Raw genomic sequence first — 17,500 nt, 5'->3', positions numbered from 1 at the left:
CAGTCAGTCAGTGGAAACAGGATGGCTTACTCTAACAGTTGGCCCTTTTTTGCAACGTCGCTAAAAATAGATCACCATGGAAACGCTATGCATCCAACTCGTTGAATGGAAAGACCCAAGACTTGAGGAATGTGCGTTTGTGCGTTTGTGTGTGTGTGTGTGTGTGTGTGTGTGTGTGTGTGTGTGTGTGTGTGTGTGTGTGTGTGTGTGTGTGTGTGTGTGTGTGTGTGTGTGTGTGTGTGTGTGTGTGCGTGTGGTTGCATGTGTGTCGAGCACTGAAGAGAAAATAGCAAATAAGCTAAATCCATAGTGGTGACCTTCAAATGTCCTTGGTAGAAAATGGATGATTAGCAGTAGAAAGTGCACACTCAAATCCAATCTGTTTATGGTATTTCACTCAACAGTGTACACTCTGAAGTGCATTATTCTCAATAGCCCAATTATATTGAACCATACATGGAACTGCATTATATAAAGTCAACACGTGTCGTGAACACATTATGACTTGAAATATTCATGCTTGTAGAGCCTCATAGGTATTTGACACTTCAACTTTCATACAAAATCCTGTATGCGTGCATGCTCTGTTTATTTCTCTGTCTGCCTGTTCGTCTGTTTGCCTGCCTGTTTGCCTGCCTGTCTGTTTGTCTGTCTGTGTGCACATGCACCAGACTGTCACCAGATTTCCAATTCAACATCTTTCCTCCCACCTCCTCCTTCACAGAGCTGAGCAACACCACATCTCAAACAAGTCGCCATGGAAACCGTGGGCTACCGCGATGATGCCAAACAACAATAAAGTATTGATGTGTGATTTTTCGGCTAAAAATCTATGTGGGGGACGTGCAGTCAGCCAGCCTCTTCTCCCAGCAGTACACACAGAGAGCAACAGAGACGAGGTCCGGGCTCAACTGAAGACACAAACAAAGACAGCGAACTATAAAAGAGAGGGACGGAGACTGGTCGTGGTCAGGGTAAAATGATGAATAATCAGCCAGCAGACAGCTAAAAAAGTGGATGATTATGGTGCTCTGATTGAAAAGATGGAGGGCCTGTGAAATATGTCACGGTGCCCTTGGGATCGACCTTAACAATAATGACACCATTTTATGACACAAATGGAAGGTTTTGTCTCTCGGAACGGAATATAAAATGGCAGCAATTATCCACGGCGCTGCTTATCTCACAAGGATGCTATGAATAACATCCGTGTCAGAATATGTTGGGGTATAATGACAAAATGGTGCAGAAAAGAGCGAGAACAAGGGGGTCATGAATATAATAGGAGACAAACATAATGAATGCCTTTCGAAGGAAAGGCTTTGAGAGGAATGTAGAGAGATGAGACGTTCCCTACTGATAGCTGTGCCACAAGCTAGATTCATCTGAACATATTTGACCTCATGGATTAGATGAATATTGTTGTTTTAGCTTGCGTGTAATCCAGTGGTTCCCAACCTTGGGGTCAGCACCACTTGGGGTCTGCGGATATGGAGTCGCATGAGATTGCTTACATATGTTGACAAAATTTGATGATCCATTTTAGCAAACCATTTTTCTATTATTTTGTACAGATCTCATAGTACAAATGGACTACCTCATAATATATAACCACGAGCAGAGTACTACTAATCATTTAGTGTGTAGAAGAGCAATAAGATCTATTCTCAAAATTGTTCACATCTAGAAATGGGGTCAAGGTCCCTATAAGGATGGGAACCACTGCTGTACTGACATTATTATATTCTATAGATTATTATATTATTTACTTGGTTGTTGTTTTTTTCATATAAAAGACGAGTAAAACCCTTTTCTTTTTTTCTATTACAAATTGGGGTTGACGAGGTTCAAAGCAAAGGTGGAGTCAAAGCCAGAGAGCGCATTTCATTTCATTTGCCACACATGAAATACAAGTTTAAAGATATTGATCTCAAGCTGGAGGCTTCATCCTGCTCTCTGTCGAGCAAACACAACATTATGTAGGATACATCTGAGGAACAAAGAGCACCATCACAGGGAAACACACATCTATAGGACACACACACACACACACACACACACACACACACACACACACACACACACACACACACACACACACACACACACACAGACACACATTCCTATTTCAGGAGTCATGTTTTAAATACTTGGACCACACAAACAGTCAAAGGCGAACCACAACTGTTTGCTACGACTGAGCCCAAAATATTTCCATGGGTGACACACCGACAAAAAAGCACCCTTAGGCGCAAAGACACAAACACACAGACACACAGTCAAACAAACTCACATGCACACACACACACACACACACACACACACACACACAGACACACACACACACACACACACACACACACACACACACACACACACACACACACACACACACACACACACACACACACACACACACACAACTATAGGTGAGTCATAAATACACACCCACTCACACGTACACATTCCTTTTGCATTTTTTCCCATGGGCAATCGAGCAATGGCGTTCTCACACTGTCACCAGGGAACGAGAGCCAGGCCACGGCAGACGCGGAGGCCCACAGCGTGTGGGCTCAACAGAACGTGGACTGTTGGGGTGGTCATGGTCCACGCCATCACATCACGCTGTCGTGACGGGGAAGGAATCACACACACACACAGACACAAACACACATACACGACGTGTGCTGTATATAAATGTAGCGATTGCATACCAAGTAAGCGGCCGTGAATCACTGTGTGTGCGTGCATGCGTGTGTGTTGCTTTTATTCAGCAAGTGGGGACATCTTTTAGCAGGCAGCAGCTGTCTCAGAAGTTCTGCTTGACGTTCTTACGCTTACTGCTACATGACGATGGCACGGTGGTGCATTATAGCCCAGGACGGATTTATCCGTGATAAACTAGACCTCAGCCGTGAACGACCCATGATTGGAGTTTAAGAGTTCCATTGTGTATCTCACACCTCCTCTCTGTGGCAGAAAATAACGTGAAAAAATAAAGGAAATAAAATTATCTTTAAACTTTGAAATGTCGTCTATAAGGGAGAGGAGAAGACCATATCCAGATTTATACATAAGACAGTCACGATTTTAGGGCAGCACAATCTCAAGCGCTCCTTGAATGACACATGGCACACAGAGAGGGCCGGTAAAGAGACAGAACGGGGCCGGCAAAAAGGTTGCAGATTTGATGACGGCCCACAGGCCCACCAGCACAGAGGCCCAACGGGATGTGTTCCAGTCTATGCTCATGGGCCGGACGCCACTGGATGAAGGAATTGCGGTGGTTGCGTGGCACCATTAGGCATGCTGTTTTACCCTGATCACGTCTTCCCTTCTGGCGCAAACAATTTCAGACGTCACTTCCTTCTCCAAGCTGTGGGCCGGAAGGGTGGAGGGGTCAGCAGGTGGAGGAGAGTTAGAGAGCGGCTCTTGGTTCCTGTCACAAGCAGTGCACGAACCCTGGAGCTACACAGACCATGAAAGCGTAGCGTCGCATTGCTTTTTGACCTGCTTCACCGACCTCGTCTCTGGCGCATCAGTGCCGCGTTGGGAGCAACAAGAGCAACATGTCGGATATGTTCAGGACACAATCCTCAGAAAATGTTCAGATGTATGTGTGACCAATCGTGAGGTGTTAATGTTAACACATTTGACACGTGTGCAGCTTCCCCCCTGCAATATGCAACCGCTAGGGCTTTGCCTTATTTTTTTTAATGCTTTGACAGGGGTGGTGATCGGCGGTCAACGCAAACAGAATCAAATAACCTTCAGAAGTGATGTCAACCAGGAGATTTCTGCTTTCAAAGCCTCCTCTCTCGTTTCCTCAGAATAAGCTCACTGTGTTCAGATGCTGTGCTCATCGTTGCAAAGTATGAGGGGGGGGGGGGGGGGGGGGGGGGGGGTCGGCGGTTAGTTTTGGTAGTAACCAATTTGATAGTTTTGATGAATTTGCACTGAAGGACTAGCACTCTTCAGCAGTAGCATGCGGTGACCCGTAATTTCAGTGGAGCAGAAACTACTGAGCAGAAACACCACTCGCCATATCTGCATCTGATATAGAAATGACGAAAGATACTGGCGGAATAATTTGAGTTAAAACGACAACAGCTCTAGAAAATGACCATGGGGCAGACTACTTTACGACCATTCACCATTTCACGTGGATTACAATTCATATTGCAGCTTGCAGGTTATGCGATAAGAATACGGAAGAACGCGGTCACTGAGCTGCCCCGCCCCAAAATTGCATGACGCGTTAAACTCAACTAGAATCGCCTCCAACATCGTCATCAATTTTATGTCAACAGACCAAAAATAGTCGGAAAGCCAACAGAAACTATTGACAGTTAATGTGACAATCACATTATTAAAAATAGACTTGGATCAATGATTTGCTGAGGAACACTTTTTGGGAGCATGCTTTTGCAAGTAGTTCGCTGCCCCATCTGCCCATATGGACGGCACGCGCCTGCTATTCACTAAAAGAGAAATCCCATTGGCAGTATTTTGGGGGACGGATGGCCATAAAAGGAGAGCACATTGCAACCTATTCTATTCTTGCTGGATAAATGCCCACCCCAATGATAGAGATAGATATGGACAGAGCTTTTGGTTTCCTTTGGCCTCGTAAAGATTGAAATATCAAAGCCCTTCTAAACCACTGCAACAAGATGCTTTCTTGCTTAGTCTAGCAGAGGGGTAAGAGACAACAAATCAAGTTGAGAAAGGAAACAAGCCTTAAAGTCCTCTCTCACTCTCACTCTCTCTCTACCTCTCTCTCTACCTCTACCTCTCTCTACCTCTCTCTCTCTCTCTCTCTCTCTCTCTCTCTCTCTCTCTCTCTCTCTCTCTCTCACTCTCTCTCTCTCTCTCTCTCTCTCAGAAAAACCTAATATAACTGTAGAGTTAGTTTTGTTAAATATGTGAAATACAGTGTGCTCCCTTATTTTACGTCCCCTTGGCTTCCAATGTGTCCACGCATGTTTGTGCATCTAAAAATTGTGTTGATATGACCATCTTACAGTAATAATAATGTTACCTTTAGGATACAATGCACTTTCTCCATGCACTGTGTTGTACTAGGTCAACTAAAAGTGGGTATAACAAGGTAATGGGAACACAGCTTATCCAAAAGTCAGCTGCTCTGGCCCTGCAGCCTGAATCCCCACTGCCCTGAATGTATTCTGTAAACTGTATACTGTCCGTTGGACACCATGTGCGTACGTGTGCGTGAACACAGCCTATAACCTGTTTCTGTTGTGTGTTACTTTCGGCTTCCTTCTTCTCTTTGCTTGTTTGTATCTTAAGTGATATTATTGGCAATGTACTGGGTATTTATTATGTGTGTGTGTGTGTGTGTGTGTGTGTGTGTGTGTGTGTGTGTGTGTGTGTGTGTGTGTGTGTGTGTGTGTGTGTGTGTGTGTGTGTGTGTGTGTGTGTGTGTGTGTGCGTGCGTGTGTGTGTGTGCCTGAGTGTGTATGTGCTTGCTTGAGTGCTCACATTTGCACAATCAAATAATTCAAACAATTCAGCATGTGTACACTGTTACCTCCACACTGAAATGTGTCGTACATCAAATAACTATTGAACCGAGAGCAGGGCTGCTACAGTGCTGACGCACTGATTAAATGGTTTCAATTCATTTCAGCCGGCGGATTAAAGCCACACACCTGTGTCCCCACCAGACTGCCACAGAGCCTAGGGTGTAGCAGCAGGGACGAGGGCGTGTGTAGGTACACCATACGCATGCAAGAGTCACTCACCAAAGAACCAACGTGAGATCTAGATTAAATGTATGACCTATTCAACAAACAAAACCTATTCAACAAACAAGGTAAGCAACATTTTTGTAGTTATCATTTTGTACTTCTGCTTGATCCAATCAGATCCCAAAGGTTCACCTTTGGGGAGAGTGATGCCATGCTAATCTCCTGTTTTACATGGGCACAAGAGATGATACAGAGGTAGATACTTTCTGAATGGGAAGGTGCTGAATGAAATGGAATTCCTGTGAGGGGAGATCCCTGCGTTATCATTAAAACATGTCACCCCCCAAGAGCTATTACACCACTATTTAAAGCGTCTTTATTTCAATGGATATTATGGGCTGTGGACTGAATAGACAAGGAGTCTCCCTCCTGAAGTCTGGAGTCTCTGGTTCCATGCCCCCCCAGCTCGGATGGATTCCAGACAGCCATTAAAATGTAAACTAGAAGAGAAAGTCATTAAATAGTTATAAGGTGTAATGTTATCCATATAACCTAATGCTCTCTTTGATTGTCCGTTGGAAGAAAAGTGTCATCCTTTGGGCTTTGGCAAGATCCAATCGAGGTGGATTTGAGTCGGTTCCAAGATTTCAATTGCTTTCGTTTTCTGGTTTACAACAGCACTGTCAAAACGAAAGGTCTCAAGTGGCTTATTATTAGGTTTCGAATGTACAAAGGCTGTGAAAACTACATGGATTTAAGTATATAACTGGCTTCTTTGTTGAATCTAAGAGCCGACATACTTCGATGACTTTTAATAACCTGAATGTAATGGATGAATAACTGGGTGAAATTAAATAAATCATAAAAACTGCAGTCCAAATTTATTATTTTGGTTTTAGTGTGATGAGCCACTGCAGGGTTTGAAAAGAATAAATAAAAATAATGAAAACGTAAGAATGGAACACACTGCACCAGGGGTGAAAACATATTGATCAGTGTGTGTAATATGCAGTAAAGCTTTGGATCGATATCATAGCAGTGAGCTTGTCATCACACAGACCCAAAATGCTCCATTGAAATGGATGCTGCTGCCTTGAAATCGTATTTGGTGCTGCCCTGAAATGTTATTGGGTTTCTGCACATCCTGAACAACTCAAAATGGTAATTTGTCCGACATATACACACACATGTATATATACCCACAGGACAGAATGGATGGCACGCAGGCGATAATTGGTCATAGTGTCATTTACCAATTCAGGAAAAACAACATTGGGTAACCGAAAACTAACAACAGAAAATCCAACAACGGCTGATATTGAAGACAAAGCACTCCACTAAGAGAGGAATTCTATAGGTCAAAAGAAGCCTGTAGTGCATAACTTAAATGACTGCATGGCACATTAAGTGCCCTCCCACATTCCCCCCTTTGCCCTTTCAACAACAGCAGAGTGGAGACACTGCAGTAATCAGCATGTAGTTCAACTCGAGACACACAGCATCTTAAAGCCAGCATCCTTGGGCAAGGCAGGGCTGGGATCTGCTCCAAGGATGAAGAAACCCACCTTCCCTTTTGCCCTTGAACAGGAAGTGTTCACGTCAAAGCACCCCCCCACCCCTAGCCACCCCACCTGCCGCCGACGCAGCGGGACAAGGTCAACTCAGGAAAGAGCTGACACGGTGAGAAACAAGCCTGTTAGAGGCGCGAAGAGCCCCGCGCAGCACAGGCAGCGCGCGGCCATGGCTGTCAAGCCTCCGGTCGTCCTCTGCCTGGCGTCAAACAGCCTGCCTGGAGCACGGGGCTCCGGGGGCGGCCAGCTGAATCTCAATGCAAAACTGTGACCTGTACCGCGACTTCTTGAGATGGAAGGGTACGGCCCATCGGACTTCACTGAACTCTGCCTGCTGCTAGGCCCTGGCTGGAGCACCTGGAGGGGGGATCCCCGTGCAACGCTAGAACCTCTTTTGAAGTGAAACCCGACACTCACTCCCCCCCTGACCCGCGTCCGTCGGGCCGTGGGCCGGGATGTACGCAGACGTTACGAGGAAGCAGCGGCGCTCCGCCGGGTAGTCGGGCTTGTGTTTTTTAACTAGCCTGTAACAGCCCGGGAGTACGATGAAATCAATGATGGAGGATTGATTGAGATTTAGAAACTACTAGTTTACGACAAGCATTTTTATTCGAATAACAATATGGATTAGGTTTGAGTTAGAGTTTTTCATTAGGATCACAAATGAATTTGACTTATCATTCGTAACTGAACGACTAATGAATGTGTCCATCGACATTTCATTTTTGCAATTCATTTATGGAGACATATTCCATTCGAATTCTACAGAGCCACTTAACCCCACAACTGCTCAAGGCACACCAGCGTGCACCGTGCCTCAATTCCCTTTATTAACTGAGTCATCCCAGTGTCTCAGTAGGGGAATGTAATAGCAAAACAAAATATCAATGTAATCCATTTATCGTTCATAAAATACCCCAACTTCGATTATTATGTAAATCAGTTTGACGTATAGCATTCGTGCATAGGGTTAGGTCGCAGAGCACTTATGTAGCTCCTGCATGCGAGTTTGTGCACACACCCACACGATACACATCTACTGATATGCGTGGTAACCAGTACCACTGGACTACTGAAGAAAAAGGCCAGTTCTGTCTGTTTTTCCTTCTTTTATTTCAGCCAGGCTTCTCTAGGGACAGCTGACCAAAGACCATGCCGGTTTTCTGAATGTGTATGCGTGTGTGTTTGTCGTGTTCATTCACGCGCGTGTATGTGTGTATGTGTGTACCTGTGTGTGTGTGTGTGTGTTGTGTGTATTGCACCACGTTGTGTGTGTGGGTGTGTTTGTGCCAGTGTGTGTTTGTGCCTGGCTGTGTTTGAGCATGCGCGCAAGAGTGAACGCCTTTCAATCTGTCTTTCCGTCTGTCTCTTGATTTTCTTTGAGCCAATTAACAGGACAGAGTTTGGCCATAGGCGGAAGCAATCTGATGGCAACATCAAAGAACCATCTCTAACAGTATATATATATATATATATATATATATATATATATATATATATATATATACAGGATGAATTATACAGTAGCTCCTTTGCTCTGAGGAGTCTAACAGATAATATGCGAAGATATTTTTATAATCACAAATTATATTATGCAGTCTTTCTCCTTTAATTGCCATGTGTGTGTTGCGTCCCCGAGTAAATAAGATCCGTACCTGTGCTCTAATCTGTGAGACGACACGCACAGCCCGGTGCTTGTGATGGATGTTATGTGTGCTTGTGTTCTTATCAGGCCCGGCATTACAGGGGGGGTACTCAATCCAGCTGTTCATGTCTCGGTACATACAACGTAACATCTAGCACACTGTGTGGCAGAGTCGCCCCCGACAACACCATACCTTAGTGTGTGAGCGACAGGGGGGTGCACGTCACGTTTGGTGCACGCACACACAGTGACGTATGCACGTGCAATAAGTGTGTGCACTTGTGCACTTGAGAGTGTGATGTACGGTCTGTATATATATCAATGTGTGTGTGTGTGTGTGTGTGTGTGTGTGTGTGTGTGTGTGTGTGTGTGTGTGTGTGTGTGTGTGTGTGTGTGTGTGTGTGTGTGTGTGTGTGTGTGTGTGTGTGTATGTCTGTATGTGTATGTGTGAGAAAAAGAGTGTGTGAGTGTGTGTGTGTGTGTGTATGTACGGGAGAGGAAGAGTGTGTTTGTGTGTGTGTGTGTGTGTGTGTGTGTGTGTGTGTGTGCATTTGCGGGAGAGAGAGAAGAGTGTGTGTGTGTGTGTGTGTGTGTGTGTGTGTGTGTGTGTGTGTGTGTGCGTGCGTGTGTGTGTGTGTGTGTATGTGTGCGTGCGTGCGTGCGTGTGTGTGTGAGAGAGAGAGAGAGGGTGTGGGTGCCAGTGTGTGTTTATTTCCCGAGTAATGAGAGTTCTCCTCCCTCAGAAACTAAAATAGCGTTGTATCATTTATAACACGTCCTCAGAGAACCATCCCTCGCCCTGTCCTTGTCGGCTCCCTACTCTCCATTCCTCATCTAGCGCTCGCTCGCTCTTTCTTTCTCACTTCTGATACTCTCTCTCTGTCTCTCTCCCTATCCCTGTTCAGCTGCTATACCTGGAGAGAGGATGGAGGAAGGGAGAGGTTGAGGAAGAGGGAAAACAAGAGAAAGATGAGATTGTCCTTGTTATGGAGAGAGGGTCTAAGCATCGGAGATCCCAGGTGGGCGACCGCAGCCCCTTCAGTACACCTCTGACCGTCAGGGAGAGAGGGATGAATAAACTGAGAGGGAATGAGAGGAATGAAAGGGAGAGAGGGAGAGAGAGAGAATGGAGAGAGAGAGAGAGCGAGAGAGAGAGAGAGAGAGAGAGAGAGAGAGAGAGAGAGAGAGAGAGAGAGAGAGAGAGAGAGAGAGAGAGAGAGAGAGAGAGAGAGGGAGAGAGAGAGAGAGAGAGAGAGAATGGATGGCGAGCAGAGGATAATGGGCCATAAAGTGGTTGGGTGTGTGTGGCCGTGTTTGTGTAACCTGCAGCGTAACCTATAGCTTATCTTAGATCAAGTGTCATTTACCATTTCAGGGGATCAGGGTTGCTACTGGTTTCCATCTCATGGTATATAGTGCAAAGAAAACACCCTACCCTTTCTAACGCAACACTTGCTGCGAAAAACGTCTACAGTAAGCCTCATTTTGATATGCACCGCTTCTCGCCTACGGAACTAAAGTTAGTCATTTCTACAGCACAATTCCATGTTTAAATCGCTATTAACGGAAATAGCACAGTGCGGTGTATTATCCGGCTAGAAGTTTCCAACACCGAATATAACAAGAGAGTCATGGGCTAACATACACTATTATTAGAAAAGAACACAGACTTCGAGGATGTGGATGTGTGAACTGTTCCTACAGTTCCATAGATGGAGGAGGAGAAAGAAGAGAGGTTTGAGACGGAGTGGGATGGAAAGAAATACAATGTGGAGTGAGAGTGTAGGAGAGGGAAAAAGGAAGGTGATGAAAAATGGTTTACTGAGTGCTGTTATGAGTTCATCGGATAACACATGAGCAGAGATACCAAAACAGGCCAATAAGGAGATTATGGAAGATGGATAGAGAAATATATACAGTGCTGTGGAAAAGTGATGGTATTTTGACAATATTGAACAGTGTCAGCAAACCATCACAATGAATTTGATGCTCAGGGTTGTAATCATAACAGATGCAAGGCTCCATCGCTTCTCACTAAGCTGAGACCCAGCGAAAGCCATGCTTGACACTGCAGCTGTACGATACTTCTGTTATACCTCCAGTACAGGTTAACTTAAAGATCATACATATTGTGAATTTCATCAGACACTTCCAGACCTTATTTTTTCCATATCACCCCCACTAATAGAATGGTAAATGGTTTAGTGAACTTTGATCACATGGGGTGTTACGGCTCTAAAATGACCACATTAGGAGATGATGTGTGAGACTATCTAATGTTCCTTCAGCAGCTGGAAAACATCCCTATACAGAAACCCACTCAACCACACATCCAAAAGCCCCCAAACTCCCAATACACACACTGTGTTATCAAAAGACAACAAACACACATCCACCTAACATCCTCAAGCTGCACATAAAGGACGTCATTCAATCCTCTGTTTAATAGCCAGGATCAGCATGCTACTTCTACAGCTTATGTCAAATGAGTGTGAGTGTGTGTGTGTGTGTGTGTGTGTGTGTGTGTGTGTGTGTGTGTGTGTGTGTGTGTGTGTGTGTGTGTGTGTGTATGTGTGTGTGCAGGTGTGTGTGTGTGTGTGTGTGTGTAGGTGTGTGTGTGTGTGTGTGCAGGTGGTGTGTGTGTGTGTGTGTGTGTGTGTGTGCATGTGTGTGTGTGTGTGTGTGTGTGTGTGTGTGTGTGTGTGTGTGTGTGTGAAGGTTATCTGGATGTAGAGCAGCTCTATTTAGGCCCGAGAGACCCACCACCGGCACATGGAAATAGAAACGAGAGCACAGGGGTGGAGAGAGGTAGAGAGAGAGAGAGAGTGAGAGAGTGAGAGAGAGAGAGGTAGAGAGAGGTAGAGAGAGAGGTAGAGACAGAGAGAGAGAGAGAGAGAGAGAGAGAGAGAGAGAGAGAGAGAGAGAGAGAGAGAGAGAGAGAGAGAGAGAGAGAGAGAGAGAGAGAGAGAGAGAGAGAGAGAGAGAGAGAGAGAGACAGAGAGAGAGAGGTAGAGAGAGAGAGGTAGAGAGAGGTAGAGAGAGAGGTAGAGAGCGGTAGAGAGAGAAAGAGAGGTAGAGGTAGAGAAAGAGAAAAGGATAGGGATAGCGAGACAAAGACAGCGAGGGAGAAAAAGAGAGTCAGAGAAAGAGAAAAAAAGAGAAAATGGGTGATCAAAAGCAAGGATGAAACATAGAGAGAAAGAAAGAATGCAATAAAAAATCGAAAGATTGGGCAACATGAGTTGATTCCAACCATAATATACAGTAAGTATATCATAATATACTAGATGCACCGCCACCCTAATTCTACCATGGGAAAATTCTGACTGCATTACTGTCCCCAAGATGTAGGACAGTGCGCCATAGCTTGGCGATCGAGATAGCTCTCTCTGCCATCACCTCGATGTGTCAAGTCACACACACGCTCACACACAGACACTCATCCCCGCACAGAATGGACAGCAAGACAGCCAGAGAAAATATATATTCTCTGAGATAGTTGAGCAGGAACACATTCTGCTTCTCCTTCTTCTTCCGTTGTATTTTCCACTGTCTGTAAATGTTCCCCAAAATCCATGTATTCTATGCCGCATTTGTGGAGCACTCTGAACGACAGCACTGGTGTGTGTACATTTTGGTTCACATTGTACTAAAAATGCATTGCCCTGACTCTGAGTCCAGACTGCCTGTATTAACGTCGACATGGTGTTTAGAGCCACAGCAAAAGATTCTTAAGGTCAAGGAGCTGTCTAGACTAGTTCATGTAATGTCTCTCTACTCCCCAAAGCATCAGGTACCTACGGCTCCCTGGCTTCTTTCCGGCCTCACACCCACTGCAGCTTTCAACAGCGTATCGTCTCCGCCGCTCATGACCCCCCACCAACTGAAGGAGCCAATGAGCCCCAAGCATCGTCCCCCCCTGCATGACCCCACCTAGGTACGCTCATCGGCTTCAGCCCATTAGTGTCCCGTAACAACTACACACACACACACACACACACACACACACACACACACACACACACACACACACACACACACACACACACAAGCACACACACACACACACACACATTCACACACGAGCACACACACACACACACACACACACACACACACACACACATTAACACATAACACACACACACACACACACACACACACACACACACACAAGCGCACACACACACACACACATTCACACACGAGCCCACACACACACACACACACACACACACACACACACACATTAACACATAAACACACACACACACACACACACACACACACACACACACACACACACACACACACACACACACACACACACACACACACACACACACACACACACACACACACACACACATAACCAAATATGAACCAATACAACATCTTGCCAGAAGGCTGTATATGGCTGCATGCTGATATTGTTAAGACAGCTTCGGAAAAGATTCACAATTTGACATTGCATAGTACAATGGGAATTTTACAATTCTGACCTCAATGATGACCAGTGTTAAAATATACTCAAATTCCTAGAATTGCATTAATTAGAATCAACCTTTGGGAAGGGCATTCCCAGCAGTGCCGTTCCACAGTGTGAATATCATCACGACCTGTCCTCTGGTCCCAGTCTATGGAGAAACTCAACTGTATCCTCAGGCTTCTATCTGGCCACAGGAGGATTCCTGCAGTTTAGCCTGGAGGCAGACAGTCCAGGCCGCACGACCCCTGGCAGCTCGCTGTCAACTGGTAGGAACAGCAAGCGCATAATCTACATCCATGGTTCCCGGTGCAGAGAGCACCAACAGCCAGGAATTAGAATGAGGGAGGCTGAGGAGATGGAGGACGAGTGGAGTGAGGTAGAGAGGTAGAGAGAGGTAGAGAGGTAGAGAGAGGTAGAGAGAGGTAGAGAGAGGTAGAGAGGTAGAGAGAGAGAGAGAGAGAGAGAGAGAGAGAGAGAGAGAGAGAGAGAGAGAGAGAGAGAGAGAGAGAGAGAGAGAGAGAGAGAGAGAGAGAGAGAGAGAGAGAGAAGTAGAGAGCTAAAGAGAGGTAGAGAGGTAGAGAGAGGTAGAGACAGGTAGAGAGAGAGAGAGAGAGAGAGAGAGAGAGAGAGAGAGAGAGAGAGAGAGAGAGAGAGAGAGAGAGAGAGAGAAGTAGAGAGAGAGAGAGAGAGAGAGAGAGAGAGAGAGAGAGAGAGAGAGAGAGAGAGAGGCAGAGAGGCAGAGAAGGAGAGAGAGAGATAATGGTCTATCCGTTCCTATTACTAGGTAGAGTCGTTGTTATCCTCCAAATTACAATTGCGTCGCCTCCCTGATGTCACAGTTGTCATCATCACCGTCGGGAAAAGAGACACCTCATTTTCTAGGAAGAAGACAAGCCTCTGGCGGCTCCAGCTAGATTGTGGAGCGAGTGAACAGACAAGGAGTTTTATGGCTAACGACAAAGCTCTAATTGAATTTGTTAGCATTCTGGGATTATCTGTCAAAACTGAGCTGGGAACTGAGACACCATGTGTCAGACATAGGAGTGTCAATATCCGTAGCCTACATAGATATGCATAGCATAGCAATTCGTATGAATATCATTTTTAATCGTATGAATAAGAATTCTTAATATGTAGGGCGATGAACAGAAAGGAAAACAACAAGAGTATTTTAGACAGCGCTGAATGCTAAGCAGCTAGCACGTCCGTCGTATCGCCATTGAGCTCTCTGAGGGTCTGTGGACATTGTTGTAACGTGATCCTAACAGGCTTGGAGGTTCCTAAAGGAGGCTAACAGGTGAACTGCGTTAAGGTCACTGTAGCCACTGCGAGCACCGCCCCTGGGGAAACTCCAGGTTACACACAGAATGCATGCTGACAGCCGGCCCAGGGAGCCACACCGCAGGCCTTCATCAATAATGATCATGCTCATATTTCTGAGGGTGCATATGTTCTGTAAGCCAAGCACAGGGCACCCTTGGTAAACCCCAGAGCATAGACACAGCGGTGGCTGGGCAGAGATCACAGAGGGCAACAGTCCCTTGTAATCATTGATTCCATTCTCGATTGTCTTGGGTACTATAAGGATTGAATCGATGCAATGCATGCCTTGATATTGATACCCAGTGGGTCGTTGGAGTAGCAGGACCCGAGGTGATTCTCCATACACTTTAGTGCCAGCCAATGGGAGTCCTTCTCCGCTTAGTGAGGCCTGTCCACACTTTAATTATAGCAGGCTTGAGTACCAATCCCATTCCTGTCCTATGCATCATGTCTACATTTTATACGAGGAAATGCGCCACATTATGGAAGATGGATTCGCCATTAAGGCCGTTTCACGTTTTTTTTATACTTCATCATAGATCCGGAATTCCATTGCGAATAATTCCGTTATGTTTAATCCAACTAGATGAATTGAGAGACTATTCCCTTGTATCCATAATCTACCAAATTACAGATTCAACCTGACCTCACTTAGTCGTCCACATGAACTCATGAGACCTGCCCACTTTAACAGGAAAAAAGAGCTTATCACTGGCGCCGTCTTTAATATTCATCAGACAGAAGTAGACCTCTGACACTACCAACAGACTAGCGCCAGCGCTGCTGCTCCGATGGCACCAGACATGATTTAGAAAGTCCTTCGCCAGTGTAATTAGCATTCTATATATAGCCAGCAGAGCAGAGGAGACGCGAGACAAAGTGTCTGATTAACACACTGCTCAAAGGGAGTTTCACTTTGGAAAGAAGCATCAAACTGAAATCTTTTTGAACTGCTATCTAAATATATACCATAAACAGATCACTACATTGGATCGGTATACTTTTTGCTGAAACAGTATCCCTAACCTCCTAATGTCGCTCCGTATACCAGCATATAATTGTAGAAAAAGCCGTATAGAAACCACATGGCCTCCCTCCTACCTTGTTACCCCAGATACCAACTCTCTTAAAACGCAGGGTCTGATTGGCTGTTGTAGCCGAAAGCAGATAAGGGGGCCGATGAGAGTGGAACAGGGGGTGTTTTATGGTTCAGGGAGATTCCTCCAAATGCTGGCTGGGATCACATTCTTTTTACGAACCCCCCCCCCCCCTCCCCCTATATCACATTTCATTACTCCCATCTTCTGAGGAATAAAGAAGTAGAAATAAAAGGCTTACGACACACACACCGCCTAGAATGAGACACAGTCGTGGTGGACAGACACACAACCCCAGGCACATGCACACACAGTTACAAACTCAGTAATATATATATATATATATATATATATATATATATATATATATATATATATATATATGTATTTATATTTTTTTATTCTTATGTCAAGTAAGAGAGCGCGAGAGGGTGAAAGAGGTGAGGGAGAATGGGAGAGAGGTATAAAGAGAAAGAGGAGAGCGAGAGAGATGGAGAGAGAGAAAAAGTGAAAGGGACACTGAGAAAGAAGTGAAACAGAGAGAGAGGGAGATAGATAAAAAAAAAACTGGAAGCTCGAGATGGGGAGGGGGAGTGAGGTGAGGGAGCCGGAGAGAGAGCGAGAGAGAGAGGCAGATGAAGGAGGACTCACCTTCCGTGGGCGAGGTGTTGAGGCGCGAGCAGAGTCCCTCCACGCCCCCGTACTCCTCCTGCACCCGGACCACGGCCTCCGTGGCACGCTGCTCCATGAGCGAGCGCAGCTCCAACACCGAGACGCCGAAGCCCCCCGCATGGTTGTTCTCGCTTCTTTGGTTTTTCGCGTAAAAATCGCTGCTGTTGGACATGTCCCCCATGATGTCAGCTGGTGCCCGGACGTGCTTCTGTTATTGCTTGGATACCGGTGGATGAAAAAAATCAATACAACTCCCCCCGGACGGCAGAGAGAAGGGGAGAACCGGACGGGAACCAAAGACCTCTTCCCACGATGAAAACAGTACAAATTCCCCTCAAAAAACAAGAGACCGCTTCAGAGATGAACGGGTTGAGCAGGCAGGACCCCCCTTTTAGTTGCGCGCAAAACACACACGCATGCACAACAAAAAAAATCCCCCCCACCCTAAAAGGGTGAACTGGCCGGTGTGTTGGTTGACAAGCCGGAGAGATCAGCGTAGACAGAGGGAGCAGTAGAAGGAGGTCGGAGCAGAAGAGGCGGAGAAGTACCGTGTAGGGGGGGGGGGGGGGGGGGGGGGTTGGGAGAGAACAGGTGAGTTTCAGGAGGAGAGGACAGAAGCTGTTGAGCCCAGAGGAGAAGGAGGAGGAGGAGAGGGGAGAAGCGTCCGTGAGAGGAGTGGAAGGCAGGCGACGTGCCCCTGATGGACTACAGACGGCTGCGTGTCGCGAGTCCCTGCTGCGTCCGCGTCTCTCTCTGGGGTTTCACCACGGCTGAGACGCTCCGGACCCACTCCATGTGTGGCTTCCCATGGATGCGATGATGGAGAGGATGGGGAGAGAAAAGAGTGGGGGAAGAAAAAAAAACGATGAGGACGATGAGGACGATGATGACGACGCTGGCTCGCTTCGCTCGCTAGCCGCGACTGCTGCTGCTGCCGCTTCTCTCGGTGTCCCTCTCTTCGCGCACACGCACGCTTCTTCTTCTTCACTCTC

At 46.1% G+C, this 17,500-nt stretch overlaps 1 protein-coding gene across 11 annotated transcripts in view; it reads right to left on the bottom strand.

Annotated features, from left to right (window-relative positions):
• Nucleotides 1-17,085, bottom strand: part of atp2b2 (ATPase plasma membrane Ca2+ transporting 2) — a 60,277-nt gene extending 43,192 nt beyond the window's left edge. For all 11 annotated transcript variants that reach the window (XM_030375575.1, XM_030375564.1, XM_030375566.1 and 8 more), the window contains exon 1: nt 16,488-17,085. In XM_030375575.1, the coding sequence (XP_030231435.1) occupies nt 16,488-16,689 (202 nt within the window). In that variant the 5' untranslated portion in view covers nt 16,690-17,085. The remainder of the gene's footprint in view (nt 1-16,487) is intronic.
• Nucleotides 17,086-17,500: the final 415 nt, after the last annotated feature.

The sequence above is a fragment of the Gadus morhua genome, chromosome 13, assembly GCF_902167405.1.
Source record: "Gadus morhua chromosome 13, gadMor3.0, whole genome shotgun sequence".
In the NCBI taxonomy this organism is placed as follows: domain Eukaryota; kingdom Metazoa; phylum Chordata; class Actinopteri; order Gadiformes; family Gadidae; genus Gadus; species Gadus morhua.
Note: the sequence above shows the minus strand (reverse complement) of the source record. Positions and strands in the feature narration are given on the sequence as shown.